This window comes from Cydia splendana, chromosome 8, assembly GCF_910591565.1.
Source record: "Cydia splendana chromosome 8, ilCydSple1.2, whole genome shotgun sequence".
NCBI lineage: Eukaryota > Metazoa > Arthropoda > Insecta > Lepidoptera > Tortricidae > Cydia > Cydia splendana.
In genome coordinates, this window is record NC_085967.1 from 16,943,309 (window position 1) to 16,965,514 (window position 22,206).

Here is a 22,206-nt window from a genome sequence, read left to right on the forward strand (position 1 = left end):
GAATCCCCAATTTTAAACTACTACGTTTTGTGCTCATCGATGTTAGTGTCGTAAGCGCCATCGACAATAAGGTCCCTTTTCATAGATAATACCACATATGTGAACATAAAACGCGGAAAATCTATAAGTACTTATAAAATAAATTCGTAAGCCATGAACCATTATGATTTTTGAGGGCCTTTCCCAATGATCTCCATAGTGAAACTGATTAGAATAATTATGATAATTTTAATTATAAGTAATATTAAGCTATGTATTTCTATTTCTATTTCTAAAAGAAGCACGAGAGTGTAAATTTTCCTACCACACTACAACAGCCGTATATTTTTAAACCGGTTTGAATTTTGGGTTCATTCCGTGAGAATAAGAAACAATTAAATTAGTCTTCCAATTGGCTATTATGCTATAATATAGGTGGACAGTTCCATTTTACCTCTAACGTATGATGAATGAGATAGATCTATACGTTCTGGGTATCCATTAGGTAGGTATTAGGTATCCAATTTTATCCCGCAACTACTAAGCAATAGATTACGCTTTATTGAACATTTTGTGTCTTGAAATTGATAGGTACGAGGGATTCTTACGTGACTTAGTTTTCAATAGATTGTAGGTACCATCGCCCACCCTGTTAACTTTACATCAGTAGACTATATGCCTTTTGTAATTAGGTGTACCGATGTACAGTTAGAAGTGTTGCTGTTTGTACAATGCCGAAATATTAGGTATCTATAGGGTTTTATTTTGAATTTTGATAATTTTTACTAATATTTTTACGTACGGAGTTTAATTCTTAATTACAAGATATCAATAATGTTCATGCAATGTTATCTAAGTCATTGACTTTTATAACTTCATAAAAAACATGACCGAAAATTAAAGCTATTAACTAGGCATCCCTGCTCTTAAGCGGAATATTGGGATTTGTGAGGGACCACGCCTGATTTTAATGAACCCCCCGGTCGCCATAATGTATCTACACAATGTAGGGCCACAGCCCAGTCGTAAATAAATCAGGCACTTGCGGTGCGCCATCGGACCAGCTCTGAATCATTCATTCCCTTTGACGAGTTTCTGTTCGGCGTATACGGCAGTGCAAAAGTTGCTTCATCTTTTATTTAATGACACGTCTAAGCACGCTCTGTGACAGCTGTGTATGGGATAAATATTGCAACGGCGTTGCTAGAAACACGAGGGTGACCACGCATTTAGAATTACCTGATGCGTCGTAACAAGAGATGGTAAATACATGTGTACAATTGTACATAACATGACGAAAGCAATTTCATAATGAATATAATATGGTAACCTAGCTGAGTCACACTGTGCGTGTTATTGGCGTAGGTCAAGATTGCGTGTTAGCCATATAAATATTGAACCAGGGTTTAAATAGCTACTTGAGGCTTAATTTTATTACTGCGAACGATGCAAAGTATGTATGTATATGTCGCAGTCAAAAGTGTGAACTGGTCAAAAGAACTTTTAACCGACAAAAACAGGCAAAACTGCTTTTGACTGAGCATGTTGGTCAAAAGTAGTTTTACCTAAAAATCATTGGTTAATAGTAATTGTGACTGTTACTATCAGTCAAAAGTACTCCCAGAAATAGGTAGGTTAGGGTCATTTTTTTTTGCTACGCCCTAAAAACGAAACTGTTCCCAGAGATAGGTAGGTTAGGGTTATTTTTTTTTTGTTACGCCCTAAAAACGAAACTGCTGCCAGAAATAGGTATGATTTTGATTGCTACGCTCTTATTTATACTCTCCTTACTAATATTAATATTTTGGAGGCCAATTCAGACGTAAACTGACATCAAAACGTTATTTAGTTGATGTCATTTAGTTACCATGCGTCTTGCTCGCACCACAGAATAAATAATAGTACTAGGTACTATAGTTCGTTTTTTTAGCATTAGTAAGAACTTGAAAGAAGGTAAGCGATCTTGACATGTCTTTTAATTGAAAAACGCTTTTTAAAAATCAATAACTATTACTTATGAAAGCAGAAGAATATAAATGATCGTATTAGATTCATAATTGTTACATATTTGCCGTAACTTATTTTTAAAATGTGTTTATCAATTAAAAGACACATCAAGATTGTTTACCTTATTTCTAATGCTAAAAAAACGAACTATAGGCACCAAAACATGGACAAGTAATACGAGCGAAATTCAGGATAACTAAATGACATCATTTAGATATTCGTTCGAATTAGCCTCCAAAATAATATTAGTCAGGGGAGTACAAATAAGAGCGTAGCAATCCTTGCCGTTTTGTGTTAAGTGTGTTTTATTAAATTATATAATATTTTAAACCTGTAATTCAGTATTTTACTGCTCGCAAACATTAGCTTAACTGGCAGTTTGTTGGTTTGTTGTAACAGTTTTTGGAAAAAGGCCTGTCTTGTCTAAAATATGTATAATTTTATGATTTTGAGTAAAAATGATAATGTACTTTATAATGTAAAAAAATATAGCTATATGAAAGTATGCATGTATTTAAAAAACTAGGAAAGACCTAAATGCATAACGTTGCAGTTTTATTAACTGTGTACTCGTAAGATATAACTGGATGCGGTTTGTGGTCGATAGAGAGAAAGTTGCGACCACGTTTTTATTTTATCATCTACATGCGGTTGTGTGACATTATCGTTTATATCGGAACACCTAATAATCCAGTAACTTTGTCGAATATTGTAACCTGGCTTTTTTGCGTCAAATCCGGTAGTTCTGATTTTTTGCAGACTTGTTTATGATGTTGGCCCAATGAATAATCCAAGTTTGTGACTTCTTGACCTTAGAAACAATTGTGCCAACCGGCATCGCCTGAGACAAAAGTGTATACTCACTGCACTTACTTAGCCTACGAATACAAGTTCGAAAAAATTAAACATTTTGAAAGGCTTTATCTCGGAAAATATTAGATGTACAGAGACAATTCTAGTGTCTTATTGTAGCAAATTTAGTCTACTTTAAAAACGCCCTAGGAAGTTACTGTCAAAAACTAGTACTTTAGGGTTATAATCGCCCAAATCTAAAAAAAATGCGGTTTATTCGATTTTTGACAAAGTTGCGTTCGGCGCTCGAGGTCACAAACTTGGATTATTCATTGGGCCAACATCATAAACAAGTCTGCAAAAAATCAGAACTACCGGATTAGACGCAAACGCAAAATGTATAATTGTACTGTATTATAAATAGGTAAAAATATAAATTCACGTCAATCAGACGTCAATAGAATAAAAACAATAAAAAATACAAGAATGGCTAGTCAAACAATAATATACAGCATAATTTCTATGGTTAATGACCAGACATAGAAGTTTTTTAGGTCAAAAGTAGGTTAAGAAAGACAATTGTTTAGGTTAAGAAAGACAAATTATTCTACGTTGCATTTGTAGTGTCGGTTAAAACATTTATTTTAGTTTAAAAATAACTTTAATCGAATAAACCGTTTAGTAGAAATAGGCAAAGTTAGTCGCAAAACGGCCACTCGTAATGTTTTTTTTTTCGAAAAATTAGAAGTTGCAGGAAAAAAGTCAAACGTTACAAATGTTGTACATAAAACGTAGATTCATATATATTTTATTCACAATTTTTTGTTGAACCGTTTTGAAGATATATACTCTAGAAAGTAAGAGTTTACGGCCAAAAACGGCGCGTAGCGCCTTAATGACCAGACATGATTTTTTAGTTCAAAAGTAGGTTAAGAAAGACAACTTGGCTAGGTTTCTAAGTACCAAATAACAAATAGGTAAGTAAGTTTAGGTACATCTTTTTTGTAATCTTTTTATATTGGATTACCTGTAAATCACAATTTACCACTCTCACAGTCCCACATCATACGCTCGCAACGCCGATGATCAGAAGTAACTGGTCTCGGAAATTTTAAATTAAAGGTCGCTAAAACAAGTTCCCGACACCATCACCAGTCTGAGATACAACGCAAACGAAAGTTGCTAATTAAATTTTATTTATGATTATGATACTTATCGGTGTTTAGATAAGATGTATGTTTAAACGTACCTACGTATTTATCCAAAGCCAGTAAGAGGCGAACGGCTGTCAAAGGTAAGATTTCCTATACATTTATATGCTTGCATAACCTGCCATTGTAATCGCGAATATTGACACGTAGAGACATCCTGTTGTGTTATGCTAACAGTCGGGTGTTGAGCAAGTAACGTTTAAAGCTTTCCACGAAGAAAGCTGTTAACGCCTTTTAAGGCTGGTCGACACTTAAACTCAAATTTTACAGCATTACTTAAAATTCTAGGCTCTTTCAATTATCGACACACAGCTTAATAGCCTATTCAAGCGTAAGTTCTAATGCTTCGAACTAATCTGTTTATAATTTATTAGTATTAATCCCACTTAATGAAGGTGAAAGATAATTTAGATTTAATATCATTATAATATTTAAATAAGCACCTTTCAAATCTCTAACACATCCAATTACTGTAATTATAAAGTGCATTTTTAGTCTAAAATAACGAAACGTTATGTAGAGTGAAAGTCGAGACTGCGTTCCAATTCCAACCCAAAACTTAGTTTACAATCGAATATCAGATAAATGTGGGACTGAGGCTCGTGTGGAAGCGTTTGTGGCGTTCATTAAAATAATTATTAATCATACATTATGTCGCTTTGTCGCTATCACGCAAACCATTCTAGTCACTACGGTATTAAATCTCAAACAACTGGGTAGGTTTATGTTGTCATGCTCTCTTAAAATTCTTTATGACCACAAAATTATATCCATGGATCAAGAAGCATACTGGTCAAATTTTACTAGTAAAATAGTGTAAGTATTTCTAATTGCAATTTTCAGAGCGAATCCTTTTGTCGGCTAAACGTCGTATATTTAGACAATATTAAACATTCAGACTCCATTATGGACAAACTTGAGAATAAACCAAAGTTAAAAAGGGATACCAACTTCCAACGATTTTGAATTGAACATTGTTACCTAATTATCAAGAATGTCACTTCCCCAATTTAGAAGAATAATTGCCTTTAGGCATGTAAAGTAAAATACGACAGACCTGCCTTTACGTAACTTTTGATTTGTCTCAGTCAAAAACACCTACTTATTACTTACATTTACTATGAGACTATGACAACTAGACATAACCCTATAATGTATAGTATAATCATCCTTACAGGCCTATTCGGATTTCGAGATAATCAGAAGCTCTAGAGACGATGTAGAGATCAACTAGATCTACATTAGATATCGACTAGATGTGACTTGGATATCTAAGTCAAAACTTGTCGAAATCGTTCAAGAGGACCTCCAGAATCGCGGAAACGTCAAATTTGACATATCTATCTTACAAATATCTTTAAATTATCCATATCGTAACTTGTTGAAGTCTAGTAGAAATCTAATTCATTTTCCGAATCGAGCCGTTACGACATTGGGCGACCGGCGACTGCGGCAGCGGCAACCATAGGTGGGAACAAAAGGTCCAATCGCTGTGTCTCGCTTCAACCTATGGTTGCCGCCGCCGCCGTCGCCGGTCGCGCAGTGTCGTGGCCGGGCCGTTACACTAGGAGAGACTTCTCCGCACTATGTGCAGATCTAGTAGGAGAAGTTTGTGGTTAGTGACACTTACCCTGATCGAACATGACGACTTCCACAGTGGAACCCAGTGGCACGCTCTTGACATGCACGCACTCGTCGCCCTGGCCCGGGCCTTCCTTGCACAGCGCGTCAGGCCTTACGTCCGCTGCTTGGGTCAGCAGCGGCGACGCGGGGTACGTGAATCGGTGCCCGTCCGTTTGACCCCAACTCTCTGAAAATTAAATTGATAGCTGTTTCATTTTGCAACTTATTATTATAGGTAACTAAAGTTGTATTTGCACTAGATATACTTCGCGATAAAGGACCTAAATGATTTTTTAGGTAATAAAATATTTGTATTGAAATTATTTATTTCCATTTCATTTTATTTGGGAGGAGGAGAGGATAATTGGTATATATTTGTGAGAGATATGATATACATCAAATATCATTATATGTACATACTGAAACAACAAAAATGTTCATGAAAGGTTGTATTATGCTCGCTACAACCTAAGTAATAATATACTTTCATCGCCATCAACTTTATTGTTAGTATCTTACATGAATTTTAGAATCGTCTATATTGTTTGCAATAAAACTTTATTGTCTTCAATACAAATAGGTATATAGGTACCTATAGGTATGCGTTATTCGTACAGTCACCTGCAATAATATGTTACTCTTCGAAGCCTGCAAAAATATGTGACACGCTCTTAAGGCTCTACAAATAAGATCGTATCAGAAATTTTTGAGGCCTCCTAAGGGTAACATTATTATTATTGCAGGTGACTGTGCGAATAAATTGTGTTTAGATTTGTATGTTAATATCAAATCTAGAATTTTCATTTGAATATCTACATATAAAACTTTCATAAATATAGCTATAAAATATTATAAGCTATTGGCTAGACAGCGTTATTTAACAGATGCACATATGTAATACAACGGGCCGTCGATACCTTCCGATCGTTAGGTACATTACGTAACAAAACTTGTCACACGACAAGCACTTGCTATGTTTCAATTCCTCTTGACATATTTACTTGAAATCTTGAGAGATTACTTTTAAAGTAAACACTTTCTAATGTTTGGGTAGTTACGGCTATCAACTATAATAAAATTATTGATTTGTAAGTCAATAAGAAAATACTTTCTTGGCAAACAACTAGAGAATGCTATACTTAAAATTGCCGAATCCTGTAGTGTACCTATAGGTATATTCTCGGAAGTATTATTGACTTGGTTACATATCAGAATACCGAAAACTGATTTACCTAATGTTGAATCACCTATGCTTGATTCACCTATTTTTAAATTACCTATCGATCATTTTATCTAAACATTGACTGACCGTTTATATACCTAAGCTCAAATAACCTAATGGACGAAACACCTAATGCACGATATACCTAATGCACGTTTTACCTACTGCACGTTTCACCTAAAGCTATTATACCTAATGCACGAATCACCTATAGCTGATATACCTAATGGACGATACACCTAAAGCTGATATACCTAATGAACGATGTACCTAAACTTGATTTACCTAATGGACGAAATACCTAAAACTGTTAAACCTATCGCACAAAATACCTAAAGTTGATATGCTTCCTGAACGAATTACCTAATTTCGATATGCCTAATGCATGGAATACCTAAAGTCTATATACCTAGTACAAAATTCATATCATTTTGCCGAATGATCAAGTGGCAACTCTACCCAATAAATCGTATGATTTCCCAACCTTACAGTAGAAACTGTTTGTTTGGATACCAACTTAAAAATACACTTTTTGAAACGCTACTTTTTAGGTAGTAGAATGATTTCGTAAGTCTAATACAAAATTGGTTATCTTATCTTATCTTATCAAAAACTTAATTTTAGTAAGTTAACATCATGACTATGAATAAAAGTCGGTTTTGGCACTGTTTGGTCGTAGTTAACCTAACACGCTCCTACTCGCTTTGCTCGTCGTCGCACCTATCTCGACTCTGGCAAATGACTAGACCTTATATTATAATAAAAAATAGTAAGCCAATTGAATGATTTGGCAAAAAAAAATATACCAAATGTTGTATGTCCTAATAATATTCTACTAAACAATAATTATATTTTTGATTTTAGGTACATATTTCGTTCATTAAGTGCATCGACTTCAGGTATTTCGTGCATTAGGTGTATCAAATTTAGGTAAGGTAAGGTGGGGGAAGATTGAATGGTTTTTTGATGAGATAGACAGTGTTCTGTTAAAACCCTTGTTAAATAAAAACTATTTACTTAATTTCAATTGTATAAATTGGAAGGTTTGGCCAAGGACTATATTTTTGTAATCTATCGATAAAACTCGGCTACGCCTATTCTAATATATAAAAATAATAAAATAAAATACATTTTTGTCTAAAATATACACGGGTTAAGATGGAATGGTCGAGGGGTAAGATTGACATAGTGTCTAAATTCTTTTAAATGAATGTAAACGGTTACTGTTGCTCGTTATCCTATAGAACTCCTTATACTTACCAGATAGAGATGATTTTTGCGTAAATATTCCTATTAGGTAGCAAGAAAACTGCAGTTGAAAAAAAAAGTATTTTACTCTTACCCCATTTTACAGGGAAAAGGACAGTGATACTCAAACTTTTGTATTGTATAATTCTTTGTATAAAAAAACTACACATTTTTGTTATGTTAGGAAGATCAGCTTGGAATTAAAATAACAGTTGCATGATAACAATTATTTATTTTATAAAATTAATGAATACAAAAAGTAAGGGTTTTCTTGCAGCATGATTAATGTTGTTACAAATTAAGTCAGATATGTAAAATATTAGAAAATCAAATATGAATCTGTGTAACAAATTAAGTCACATACATTTAAAATCCAAAAAAATACCAAATACTTAGTAATTTGTGTAGCAAATTAAGTGACAGGCTTACTAAGATTTAAAATATTAGAAACACAAATAAGTACTGTAGTGTACTGTGTGTAAGAGATGTTTTTTTCCCTCCGAACAAAGTAATTCCGAATAAGTTATTGATTATCCAGGATCACGACTCAACAAAAGTATTTGTATGAGCAAGCTTTAATTGTTGAAAGTTAAACTTAACACACAGAACAAGTAGGTGGGTAGGCCAATTTAACTAAATAAATCAACAGATAGCTAAAAATAATTTCTCAAAGGAAAAGTAGTGTTCCCAAACGGGAGCTTCATAAAATTATATCAATCTTTAAAATATGATAATAAACAACAAATTATAAATTACGTTCTATTTAGGCATTTAGGAACATAAAGTTTTCTTAAAATTTTAGTAATATAGTTATTATCACAATAATATTTCACTTACTTTACTTACATTACAAATTACGATAGTAAGTATTTCAAATATAGTAAAATCAACAAAACAATTATAAATTAAGTAAGTACCTATTTTTGGCATAGGTTTAGGACCATTACGTTTTCTTACAATCTTAACAATATGTATGTGCTAAAATCAGTCAATCTTGAGATAAATATTACTTATATTAGGCAGCTGAGATCAATATTAGTGCAGGCGTGCTAAAAAAATTAATGCCTCACTGAATATTATATTTATGGAAATCAACTTCGAATTTAATTTGACCACGACGAGATATAGTAGGCTGAGGTAATACACAAAGAATATCTTCTTTGCTTTTTAGGGCACCTATATCTTCTACTATTGGGTAGGTAAATGATGTCACCGTGTCAGATTTTGATTGCTTAACTTTTCTGACATATTTGACAACAGGCAGTTTGTGTGCAAATGACACTATAGTTCCAACAAAATGTTTGACACTCTTTTTTGTTGTAAACTTTACTATGAGCCAATCACCTTGTTTTAAATCGTTGTCGTCACTATAAAATGTTATGTCACTCAAACCCAGTGGTATGATTGCATACGGATCTATGTTTTCTTGGTCTTCATCTTGCTCCTTCAAACATTTATCTATAAACTCACCCATATTTTCGTAATCAGAGACATCAGTGTCCATAGTAATGATTTCCGTTTCTTTTTCAGAGCTGTCTGTATCACTAGACGATTTGTATTTTCTAAGTTTCATTTTTCTGCAGCCCTCTTTTTTTATTTCACATTTAGTTTTGTATTTATTTTCATTTGTTTGACTACTTTCACCAATCTCTTGAAATTTTGTATCATTCCCAAAGCTTTCCGTTTTTCTTTTCTTTTGTATATTTTTATTTTTTTCCTCTTTATGGTGACCTTCTTGTTTTATCTTACATTTACTAACGTATTTATTTTTTACTTGACTAGTTTTACCAATCATTTGATATTTTTCTTCATTTTCTGTGGAATCTTCGTCACTATGTAATGAAAGTTTTCGTTTTCTTTGAATAACATTTTCTTTCAAAGCCTTATTTTTCTTCGTGGCATTCGTTTTCTTCTTTGGTATTATTATTTTGGTTTGAAGTATACTTTGTGTTTTCTTTTCTTCTAGTTGGTTTTTCATAGTCTCTGTGATCACTTCAGCTCCTTTCGACACTCGTTTTTTTTTCATGTTATGATCATGTCGAGGGCTTTGTTTTACTGTATTAAGCAGAAGGTCTTCAAAACTTATTAACGTATTATTAATTATATTGACATTTGAGTTAGGTTTCGTTGTTGAATCTTTAGTTATTCTTTTTGGTTGCAGGCATATCGGTAAATTTTCTTTTTTGTTTGTTATGAATGTTTGTGCTTGTTCTTGACATTTTAGTGCATCTGTCAACATATGCACATTTTCTGGTTCTTTAGTTGAATTATCGTCTCTCAACATTTGGGACGTAATTATGTCTATGCAAAGTTGGTTTAAAGATACTGGCGTTTTAGTATATTTAGTAAACTGAACCTCTACTTTGCGATCTTGCTGCGAAAGATGGGCATTTTCGTGGAGTGGCGGTGAATGTTGTGGTCGATCGTCTGGTAGAGGACACGAAGACTGTTCCTCTAGAGGACAAGGTTTATTTTTTTTAACTTCTTGCCAGCGTTTGTATGCTCCTGGATCATACTTATCAGTAGGGATCACGTTAGAGTTAAAGGGATATATACCCGCTTTTCTAAATCCGTTCATTATTACTCGGGGTTCGGTATCGTTCCAAATTTCAGCAACTAGTTCGGAAAATATCTTTTTTGGCAGTTTCACTCCCGTGTTTTTTCTTTGCCATTCTACCAATTTAGCATCCCATCTACTTTTAAAAGATTTAAACACAGCAACATCCAACGGTTGCAGAAGATGGGACGTGTGTGGTGGTAGTTTCAATATTGTGATATTGTTTTTAAGGGCCAATTCCACAACATTTAAGTTGACGTGGGAATTGTGTCCGTCATATATAAGCAAGACAGGTCGGTCTTTCCCAAGTGCTGGAATAAATACTTTTTCTAAATAATTCAGAAATATATTCGAGTCTATCCATCCGTTTGGACTTGCAGCATAGGACAATTCAAAATTATATTTTTTGTCAGTATTAGCCATCCATGAATCCCACACAAATTTCCCTTTAAATATAATTAAAGGACTAATTTTCACTCCATCCGCATTAACGGCCGTTAACACGGTTGTGTTGTCTTTACCAGTCCCATGTGTGGTTCTGGAGGACGGAACTCCCTTCTTTCCTACTACTTTTGTCTTCGAGGGGTCAAAGCTTACTGATGTTTCATCCAAATTCCAGATTTGTGAAGGCATTTGCTCCAAATTTAATTTTTTTAAAGTTGCCTGTAAAAGTTCAAAGTACTCATTTATGCTAAATGGATCAGTGTTCACTTTTCTGGCGTGTTCAACAGGTTGAGCTTTCTTGAGAGAAAGGCCATGGCGGTTACGAAAACTTGTAAACCAATCTGGTCCAGGAACACCGTCTTTAAATGGGGTTGATATATTATTAAGGCGAATATACTTTGACACAAGTGTAATAACTTCGTTTCTGGATAGGCCAAACCCCCATTTTTCCAAAGTCTTTAGGCCGTTTGCTAATTGCTCTTCAATTTCATAGGAAAGGATAGGAGCCCGACCCAACGTTTTGCTTTTATTGCCCGTTTTCTTATACAACTTATTGTGTAGCGTTGAAAGCGGTATATTATATGTCTTAGCTGCTCCAAATAGAGTTAACTCCTTCCTTTCAATTTTCTCAATAGCTCGAAGCACATCATCAGCAGTGTAACAGGTTGCACGTAGAGATTTTCTAACATAATTTCGGGGCATTTTGGATCTGCATTAACAAATAACAATGATTATTATATGTTCCCATTACTACTAAAACTCTAAATGATTAAAAATCTATAGACAGTGTAATATCCATAGACACATGATAATCTCGTCTATTCTCAAAGCCGGTAGGTGAAAGTTATTGATAGTACGTATTAAGTGCCACATCTATTTTAAATAATTTAAAAGATAATATACTGAAATATTTTTCAGTAAAAATTAAACATTTATACGCTTACCTTTAAACATAATCGTCTATCCTATATTTTTGCAGCGGATACTGGTATAATTAGTATTGGTTTTTATGGCTGAAAAAGAACAACATTCCTTAGTTTATATTTTATAGCACATTAATTAAAATAAAAAGTTATACCTCATCGTGGTGTACAGTTGACCACAAAGAGATATACCCAACGAATATTCAAAAATATGTATCCACAACCTTAATCCAAAGACAATAGAGTCGTGGATACATAATTTTTGAACATTGAGTGGGTATATCTCTGTGTAGTCGACTGTACATCTGACCACGTTTTTTTTTAATATTTGGGGACGATTTCACTCAAATCGACTTAGTCCCAAACTAAGAAAAGCTTGTTTTATGAGTATAAGTTTAAGACTTATACGAGTACCTAAATAAACAAATACATACTTATATAACTACGTCCCTATTAAAAAAATACAAGTTTACGAGTTTTACGAATTATATGAGTACCTAAATAAACAGATATATACTTTATATTTACGTGCCTACTCATAAATTGTACAAGTTTGGACTTATATGAGTACCTAAACAAACGTATATACAGCGTGTATTTTTAATATTACCTCAAATTCTAACCAGTCGTAGGCATTAGTGCTATGAACCGAAAAAACTCAGCCCATTCCTTTTTTTTTCCTATAAAATAATTCAGCACGCAATGTAGCACTACTTTGTCTTACGGCGATGGCGTGACGTCACAACTGTCACTTCACTAGACTCTTTTCTTCCATGTGTCAAATAAGTGTACGCAATACATTACTGCTCGAAAAAAATAAATATATTAATAGTTTAAGAAATACTAGAAAAACACGCTTTTATAAATGGATGTAAAAACAAAAAATAAATTATGGATCGTTCAAGTTGTCTCTATTTCTGGGCTGAAGTGTAAACTATGTGCTTTTAATTATAATATTTTGACGACCGGTCTGGCCTAGTGGGTGGGTAGTGACCCTGCCTGCTAAGCCGATGATCCTGGGTTCGAATCCCAGTAAGGGCATTTATGTGTGTGATGAGCACAGATATTTGTTCCTGAGTCATGGGTGTTTTCTATGTATTTAAGTATTTGTATATTATATATATATATAATATCGATATATTGTTGGCTGAGTATCTACAATACAAGCCTTCTTGAGCTTACCGTGGGGCTCAGTCAATTTGTGTAAGGTTGCCCTGTAATATTTATTTATTAATTATTATAACAAAAAAATATATATATTAGACAACTTGAACGATCCATAATTATTTTTTTGATTTTACGTGCATTTATAAAAGCGTGTTTTTCTAGTGTTTTAATAAACTATAACTTATTTTATACTTTTTGGTCTTTGATAACGAAATATTTTTAACAACGTATACAAATACTAATACTTATACACTAATTATACTACTCAATATATAATAGGTTTGTTATAACCTTGAAACTTGATCGTGTTGGTTATGTACTCTATCTACGTTTGGTTATGGTTTGAGGTAATATTTTTTTACGTTACGTTAATTATTTGCAAAGTTTGAGAATCTGCCTGTTTCTCTATGACTTGCAAAAACGGGTGAAGATTGAAACATTACTATTTCAATCTTAACCCATCGAAATTGGCTGGGTAAAGATGGAAACTCTCGTAATTCTGAATATATGATTAATAGCTACACCTAGCACTAGTAAATAAGTATGAAATCTCAAATAACACATAAATAGTCAGTCAGAACGTTTATACTCACCTTATTAATCAACTTATGGAACATGGGGTAAGATTGAAAATCGACGAGTTCACCAGGAAATGCTGACCTTCACAAAAGAGCACATGACACGCGTCTACTCACTCCGAGCGGTCACTGACGACTGAGCGGCGAATCGTGACAAAATGGCGGCTTAAAGAATGATACCAGCACTAAAAAATTGAAACCAAATAGGGAGTTATGTGAGACTTTTTATCTTTCCCCTTTTTTCACCTTCCCCCACCTTACCTTATTTCGTTCATTAGGTATGTTAACTTACTTCAACTTATTTAATTATTTCAAGTATGAACACCAAATACATCAGCCTCCTTAACTCAAAAAAGCCGAGTTCTACACCAAAAAAATTAAAAACAATTCGAACACCGTGAAATGTATGTGGGGAGTATTAAACAGGGAAAGGGGCAAAACTTGCATCAATCAATTCGATTTTACAGAGGTAATTACCGACTTAGGTGGAAACAAATTTAAAACAAAAAAGGCGGCAGCCGATGCTATAAACAAACGGTTTGCCGGAGCGGCAGCCGCCTGTAGCGCGACGCCTGCTGACCTACCGCGCGCGCTCGCCGCGCTGCACGCCGCGCGCCCGCCCGCCGACTCCTGCATCACATTATCACGGCCCGATTAGCTAAAAAACCAACTAGAGATATTTTTGACATCTCTGTGAACTTAGTCCACTCCGTTGCCGCGGAACTAGCACCCGTACTCGCCATAGTTTATAACAGGTGTCTGTGCGAAGGTATCTTTCCGAACCCACTTAAAGAAAGCCGAATCTCTCCGTTATTCAAAGGGAAAGGAAAGAGAGAGGATATCGACGCTTACAGACCTATAGCAATAATTCCAGTGGTAGCTAAGATATTTGAGTACGGGTTAAGTTCCAGATTAACGGAGTTTCTATCTTCCAAAAATGCGCTGTCGGAGAGGCAATATGCCTACCGAAAAGGCCGCTCAACAACCGCGTTGGCTCGGACCGTGATTCGGCAAGTTACAGAGGCCCGCGAGTGCAGGAACCAAGTCGCAGTCTTATGCTGCGACTTATCTAAGGCATTCGACGTTGCGGATCACAAAGTGCTGACTAGCAAACTTCGTCACTACGGCTTCGAAGGATCAGCCCTGACATTGTTATCTGACCTTCTACGGAACAGAACACAGGTTGTGGTCTCTGATGGCGGTACAGTTCGATCTGACGCCGCGACCACAAGTATGGGCGTCGCATAGGGCTCGTCGGTGTCAAATATTCTGTTCTCTATACTTCTGAACGACCTGCCAGAGGCGGTCACCGGCGGAGAGACCTTCATGTATGCCGACGACGTGGCTGTTGTTGTGTCCGCCCCTACATACGACGAGCTCGAACTCAAACTTAACTCGATCGCCGTATCACTCTCTAATTGGTTTGACATTAACGGACTTATCCTAAACACGAGCAAAACGCATTACATCGGCTTTGATCTGTCTGGGCGGCAGGTTAGGCAGCTGTCAGTAATTGCGAATGACACTGTAATCAGCCAAGTAATGAACTCCAAATTTCTTGGCTTTGAGCTAGACAGCTGCCTCACCTGGAGTGGCCATATAGACCAAATGTGCAAGAAACTCGCAACGGCATGCTTTGCGTTAAAGCGGCTGGCTCGAGTACTTCCATTTGAAATGGTCCGAGCGTGCTATTTCGCGTCAATCCACGCTCTCCTGCAGTACGGAGTTGAACTGTGGGCCGGTGCCGCCGATTGGGAGAGAGTCTTCCGGCTCCAAAAGCGCGCCGTTCGCGCGATAGTTCGCGTCCCTCAATGTCACTCCGCGAGGCCTCTGTTCAAGTCGTTGGGAATACTCACGCTTCCCTCGCTTCTAATAATGCAAATGGCAATAAATACACGTGATGAAGTAGACTCCAATCCAATCATCGAAGCCCCGCGTAGGTACGCAATGCGCAGCGCGCGCGCTGGAATGCTGCCACTCGCGTCGCACAGACTCGCGAAAACCAAAAAGCTAAGTCATGTAATGGGTCGAAAAGTGTACAATTGCCTTCCGCGTGAAATTGTTACTGCAAAAAGTGCGTCAATGTTCAAAACTAAACTTAAACACTGGCTCCTCGAGCAGACGTTCTATGACCACAAAGAGCTATTTATAAGTAAACCTATGTCATAGAATAAGAATAATATTATGTAATACCTTCCTACATATTGTAGTACCTATTTGACATGTAATTTTATATTATTAATAAATGATGATTATGATTATGATTATAACTTTAGGTAATGCGATCATTAGGTATACCGACTTTAGGTAATTCGTGCAGTAGGTATGTTAACTTTAGGTAATTCGATCATTAGGTATACCGAGTTTAGGTATTTCGTGCATTAGGTATATCAACATTAGGTGTTTCGTGTATTAGGTATATTAGCTTTAGGTATTTCGAGTATTAGGTGTTTCAACTTTAGGTAAATAGGTATTCTGAGCTTAGGTAAACCAATTGTAGGTGAAACGTGCAATAGGTAATTCGTGCATTAGGTGTTATGAGCTTAGGTTGATTGATCATTAGGTATTTAAAAAAATAGGTGAAACGAGCATAGGTGATTCAACATTAGGTAAATCGATTTTCGGTATTCTGATATGTAACCATTGACTTTTACTTGCAATATTCACACTGATGCTATAAAAGCGTAACGTAATCGTAGATCGAGTTAAATTAATTTCAAAATGAATGGGGAAACTATTATAATAATATTACGTTCGGTAGCTGCACACTCCGAATCCTATACATAGTTGCTACAGTTCCGATACTTCCGATGTAGATTATACGTATTAAAACTTTCAAGTTAAGTGTAAAGGAACGGGCCATTATATTTGAGAGTTATAAGTAGTAAGCAAAGACATATGTAACTCCGTATAAGATGAATAAAATCTAAGAAAAAAACGTGCCTCGGAAATCAAGCAAAAGTCATTCTCGGATAGATGGCGCACACACCTTTGGCCTATGGTCGGCTAGATGGCGTTGACGACACCGTTTTATATTTAACAATTTTAACACATAGGTCACATCACACACATCAGTGAATGAACGTGGGTCAAAATGATATAAAAGTAATAAAATCATTTATCCATATATATATAATTTTTTCGATAGTTTTATACGTTTTCATTTTAAGTTTTAGTCGTGTATCGATAGATGGCAGTAAATTTACTGTGACTACAAAATTTACTATGACAGGGCCCCTGCTCTATACTATCTACAAAAAGAATAGATATCTATTCTCTTTGGTAGTAAGTAAGATGCGAAAACATTTCTCTGTGCGGGTATCATAAGATGATAACTTATACGACATGAGTGCAACGGCCAATGGGTCTCATGGCCAATGTGACCAAGCATCAGACATAGCTAGCTATCTCATAGGTAGCTTATCTCGTAACACGGGTACGGTAGGGCTGTTATGGGTGGACATCGTCACCCACATTGCACAAGCACAGTTGTAAAAGTCTACTTAAATAAACATGAATTCCTTAGCAGAAGATATTATGATGAGTTATACAACTTTTATGTGATACCTATTTGTAAAAACACAGTTAATTTTTCGAATAGACAATTAGCTAAAGGCCTAAAGCAATTCAGGTTACGGAACCTATAGGTACCGTACCCCATAGGACCGGACCTATAGGCAGGCCGTAACATCGGGACAATCAAGCCTAGGCTATCATTTCCAAAGAAAAAAAACTGTCTGGTTTCCTTGCAAACTGTGTAGTAAGGCATGAGTCATTCTTCAAGCAGTCTTGACCTATGAATGGGTCGATGAGACGCCGTGCAGCACGCAACGTGATTACCTACGGCTATTTGATAATCCCACTACATTGCAAGCATCTGCTTCCGATCGGAATTGTATCATGTACTGTATAAAAGAAAGAAAAATTCAAGACTTTGAGATTAGCGACGATAACTTTTCACTTTTCTATTATTTTTAGTTGTTGTTGTTGAGATTATATCACTCCTTGAAAAAACATAGTGGCACTATACAAAATTAAGAACCATTCCAATCAGATTCCAATATAGTGACATATGTAGGTAGTCCGATTTTTTAAAACTTGAAATTTTAAGCATACTTACCTATATATTTGTTTATGGTTTATATGGCTTTGGTTTTGTATGGTTTATACGTTGAGTAGAAAAATGAAACTAAAAACATCTTCATTTCACATCACAAAAAAAGCTGACGTAAAATAAAAGCAGATAAAAAATTCAATCTCAATTCATAATGAATATCTTAAAAACTTTATGAATAAAAGACGATCAACATTATGCACAACCAATTGAGATTCAAATGAGTCGCATAATGGATAAAAAAATCTAAGGTGTTATTATTGCTTTTTAGCGATAAGACCGCCTGTTTTTTACCTTTACTTATCTTGCTGTTTTCATTCTGTATTGTTTTTTATTGAGGTGTTCAATAAAGAGTATTTGTATTGTACATATTGGTCAAGTAATAAAAATTGTTGTTTTTAAGCGACATGAGCAACCTTGCAATCTCATAAATAAAGTTCAAATTGCAAAAGCAGGTTTTGTTACACGGATGTAATTGGTAGGCGTATTTCTGACGTTTAAATTTATCTAGTTTCTCATCAGTAACTTATTCCAATAGGCGTTAAATTACAAGATTACGCCGCCTCATTTAAATATATACGGTAGCGATCAATAAATATTGCGCTTGTTCCAATATTCTCATCAAATATTATCACATTTCTCACACCCATGCACGGAAAAATACCGTCAAATATGCAAATGGCAAAAACGGAACCTTTTTAGTTTCGTCCTTCGTCTGTTCGTCTGTTCGTATGTCACATTCACAGCTACTTTTAACAGAAACTACTTATCTATGCACGTAAAATCGTAGGCACTATCTATGTACTTACATTCATGAAAATCATGAAGTTGACACCTATTTATATTTTAATAATTTTTTAAGTGTCACTCTTGGGAAAGGCATTCCTATCCTTAATATTTAACATGGCTTCCATTTTCATATACCTAGTTATAATGTTTTAGTGGGATATTAATTCTCTACTGAACATATTTACACCCCTTGGTGAATCCGAAAAAGAAAATGACAACGCCATACGTATAGTATTCCCCATGCGTAATACGCATTTCACTTCAACTGAAACACGCGTGCTTTATAAAATTCGCAACTGCTATGACTACGTTATCGGATTTGACAACCTCTTCACGCATAGAGGGATGCGATTTTTCCAAAAACCCTTGTGAAGAAAACCCTTTCCATAACCGCGTTTATCATCTAAAGATGATGATGATGATGATGATGTGATGATGATGGTTTATTCTTAAAAGAATAAAATATAAACTGGCCTTCTCAGACCAATCACGCCTATGTTTCTGCCTAAATAAATATGTATTTATTGGCAAATGCATGCGTTTGTAAATGAATTAACTAATTGGTCAACCTGTGCAGTCCAAACTATTGGTTTATAAATATTAGTATGGTTGGGTTCGTAGTAATTCAATCAACGTAATGTCTCCCAGACGTACGAGACTTTGCAGATACGTATATCTATTGCAAAAATAGTTGCCGCAGCCGTTTAAATATCGATTACGGCGAAGTAGCATGCAATCGAGTAATCAGGTGCCCCGCTTACTGTTATTGCCGTTATTGGTGGTCTATAAAAAGATTGACGAAACGACGCGAACGCTAACAAGTAAAAAAATACCTAGTGAAATAACCCTGTAACAGGTAATTAATACCCGTGACAATGGCATAACAAGTACATACCTACGATAAAGAAGATGCAAGGCTTTTAGTTAATTAATACTCATACATGCTAGTAAATTAATACATACTTTACAATACAAATATTTATTTTTTACAATAACGCAGTGCGTCAAGACGGTAAGTATTGCAATATTTCACCCGCGACAGAACGTCGCAGTTCTCAACCGATTCTCTTGAAGTTTTGTGAGCAGGTTTGTCTGAAGAACTAATCAGTGATCTTTATTGCTTTCATAGGTAAGTACTTACATTAAGTGTTACATTTTGATATTGGACATATATGAAACCCTGTAAGCGCACTGCAAATTACAATAATTAATTTAACTAACTAACTCATATGAAGCAAAGAAACAAAAAAAAAATAACTATCATCACGCTACCGAGACCTATTCGACGTTTGAGAATTTGCACACGATTTGTTTACAACATGACATGAACTTGACAAGACTCGCGGTGCATCTCGCTCACGCTTAGTCGATACTCCCCAGTTTTGCAACAAGAGTGCGTATACGCAACAAGCTGCCTCGTCAGCGCAATCACGCCACATTATTTGCGGTCAGCGCGGACGTGATTATCTTCACCGCTTATGCTACTGCGCTTTCATCATAATTATGGCATTTTGCATGTATATAATTCTATAGTATTGAGACTATTGAGACTATATTGTAGAAATCTGATCAGCGAAATTGTGTCAATACATCTGGAAGAAATTATATTAGCACTGTAAAATTCGCTTAAGCTAAAGCTACCTACTTTCTTAATCGTATTTTTTTCCTTTTGCATATATTACCTAGATACAACAGCTCTGAGCTAGATTTCTAGATTACATAAATAAACCGGTTTGTTGCTACTTCCTTATACGGAAACGTAAGCAATTTAAGCAGGTCGTAGCGGTCTGTGTGTTATAATTTTCTGTACCTAATACTGATTCTAAATACGAGTAAGTAAGTACTTAGGTAAACGGCTGCGGACGTATCTTTTTAGGGTTTCGTAGTCACCTAGAAATCCTTATATAATAGTTTCGCCATGTCCGTCTGTCCGTACGCGGCTATGCTCCGTGATCGTTAGTGCTAGAAAGCTGCAATTTGTCATGTATACATTAATCATGCATGGCGACAGAACGCTAAAATAAAAGCTACAAAAAAAAACTTTTTGGTGTACCTCCCATACAACATGTTTTATTAAAATATGAAAAAAAATCGTGAAACTGAAGCTTAAAAACTATTTCAATGAAATCTTCTCTTCTTAGTAGAAAGACGTAGGTACAAAGTGCTGCGAAGGTACTCCCTTAGTCCCCTCTATATGCTTGTAATAGGGTTTGCAATCCGGATCAGAAATGTATGAAATTATCCGGATCTGGATCCGGATCCGCGGATCTTCCCATACATTTCGGATCCGTCGTGCAAACCCTAGCTTGTAATGTACATGATACTTACTAAAAGTCCCCGTTTGGCCTGTTCCGACAGAATGGTAACTACGAAACCCTACACTGAGCATGGCCCGACATGCTCTTGGCCGATTTTGTTTTTACTTTAACTTAGTAGTTTGATTTTGTCACAGCTTTAAGGGCCCGTAGACCTGAGTACTCGATACCTTCACGCGTTCTCGAGATAAAGGGTCTTGACGGACAAACGGACGGACAACAAAGTGATCCTATAAGGGTTCCGTTTTTTCCTTTTGAGGTACGGAACCCTAAAAAAATCTAAAACCTAACCACGCGGCGCGGCGCTTTGAATTTTTTGCATGCTTTAGTATGTACATATTTGCTTATTTTCATATCACACGAAAGCCGTGGAAGTTGCTACATAATATCCGACCTAGTAACACAGTGTGTTATGTAACAACGAGTTAAATTGCTACGATACAGTGACGTCGCGTCTATATATGTTACCTACGGAATTGAGTGTAACAGATCTATCTAATATAGAAGCACTTTCCAATTTTAGCATTTATGATCTTAATTCGGTGGGAATTTTGACATTATATCCACATGTGAATGCTACAAAGATGAAATAATATTAATATTTTTTTATCAAACAACGACGTATTTTTTTATATTTATATCCCCCTACAAGATCTTAGATAGATACTCGTAGATAGAATACAACCTAGGTAAGTACTCTTTATTGGTACACCACACTAAAAAGATACAGCTAGATAGATTTTTGCTGAATCTCAAGACTTATAAAAAATGTTTCCTAGATTTTGCGTTTGCAAAAGGCTTTTAACCTGTAATTACTGTAAAAAAGAGTCGCAAAAAGCAATTACGGGTTACAAGCCTTATATAAATAAGTAAAATGTGACCTTGTTTTTATTTAACTAAAAAGAATATATTTATACACCGTGTTTTTTTTGATTTCCGTTAATTTCAAGGGTGCATTCCTGAGCTTAAATCAAGTAACTTTCTCAAAGACACCGATGTTCTAATTAAGTCCATTTCGGAGATAATCCATAATTTATTTTTTTCCTACAAGGCCTCTACAAGCGTGTACACTTGCCTTAGGGCCGGCTTACATATTGATTAGTGTTTAGAATGAGTTCATACATTTGCTACTAAACTTAAGTACAATCTCGGTCGATTGATGTACGAAATGACATTGATAGGTCACAGATTTCAATTGTTTGGTTGAGTTAAATGTAATGCCCGTGTTACAACAACG

The 22,206-nt window shown here is 35.4% G+C and overlaps 1 protein-coding gene across 1 annotated transcript in view; it reads right to left on the reverse strand.

The window, feature by feature from the left end:
* LOC134792926 (uncharacterized) overlaps positions 1-22,206 on the reverse strand; it is a 35,965-nt gene that overhangs the window by 7,095 nt on the left and 6,664 nt on the right. The window contains exon 4 of the mRNA XM_063764387.1: positions 5,620-5,799. Coding sequence (XP_063620457.1) covers positions 5,620-5,799 — 180 coding nt within the window. The remainder of the gene's footprint in view (positions 1-5,619; positions 5,800-22,206) is intronic.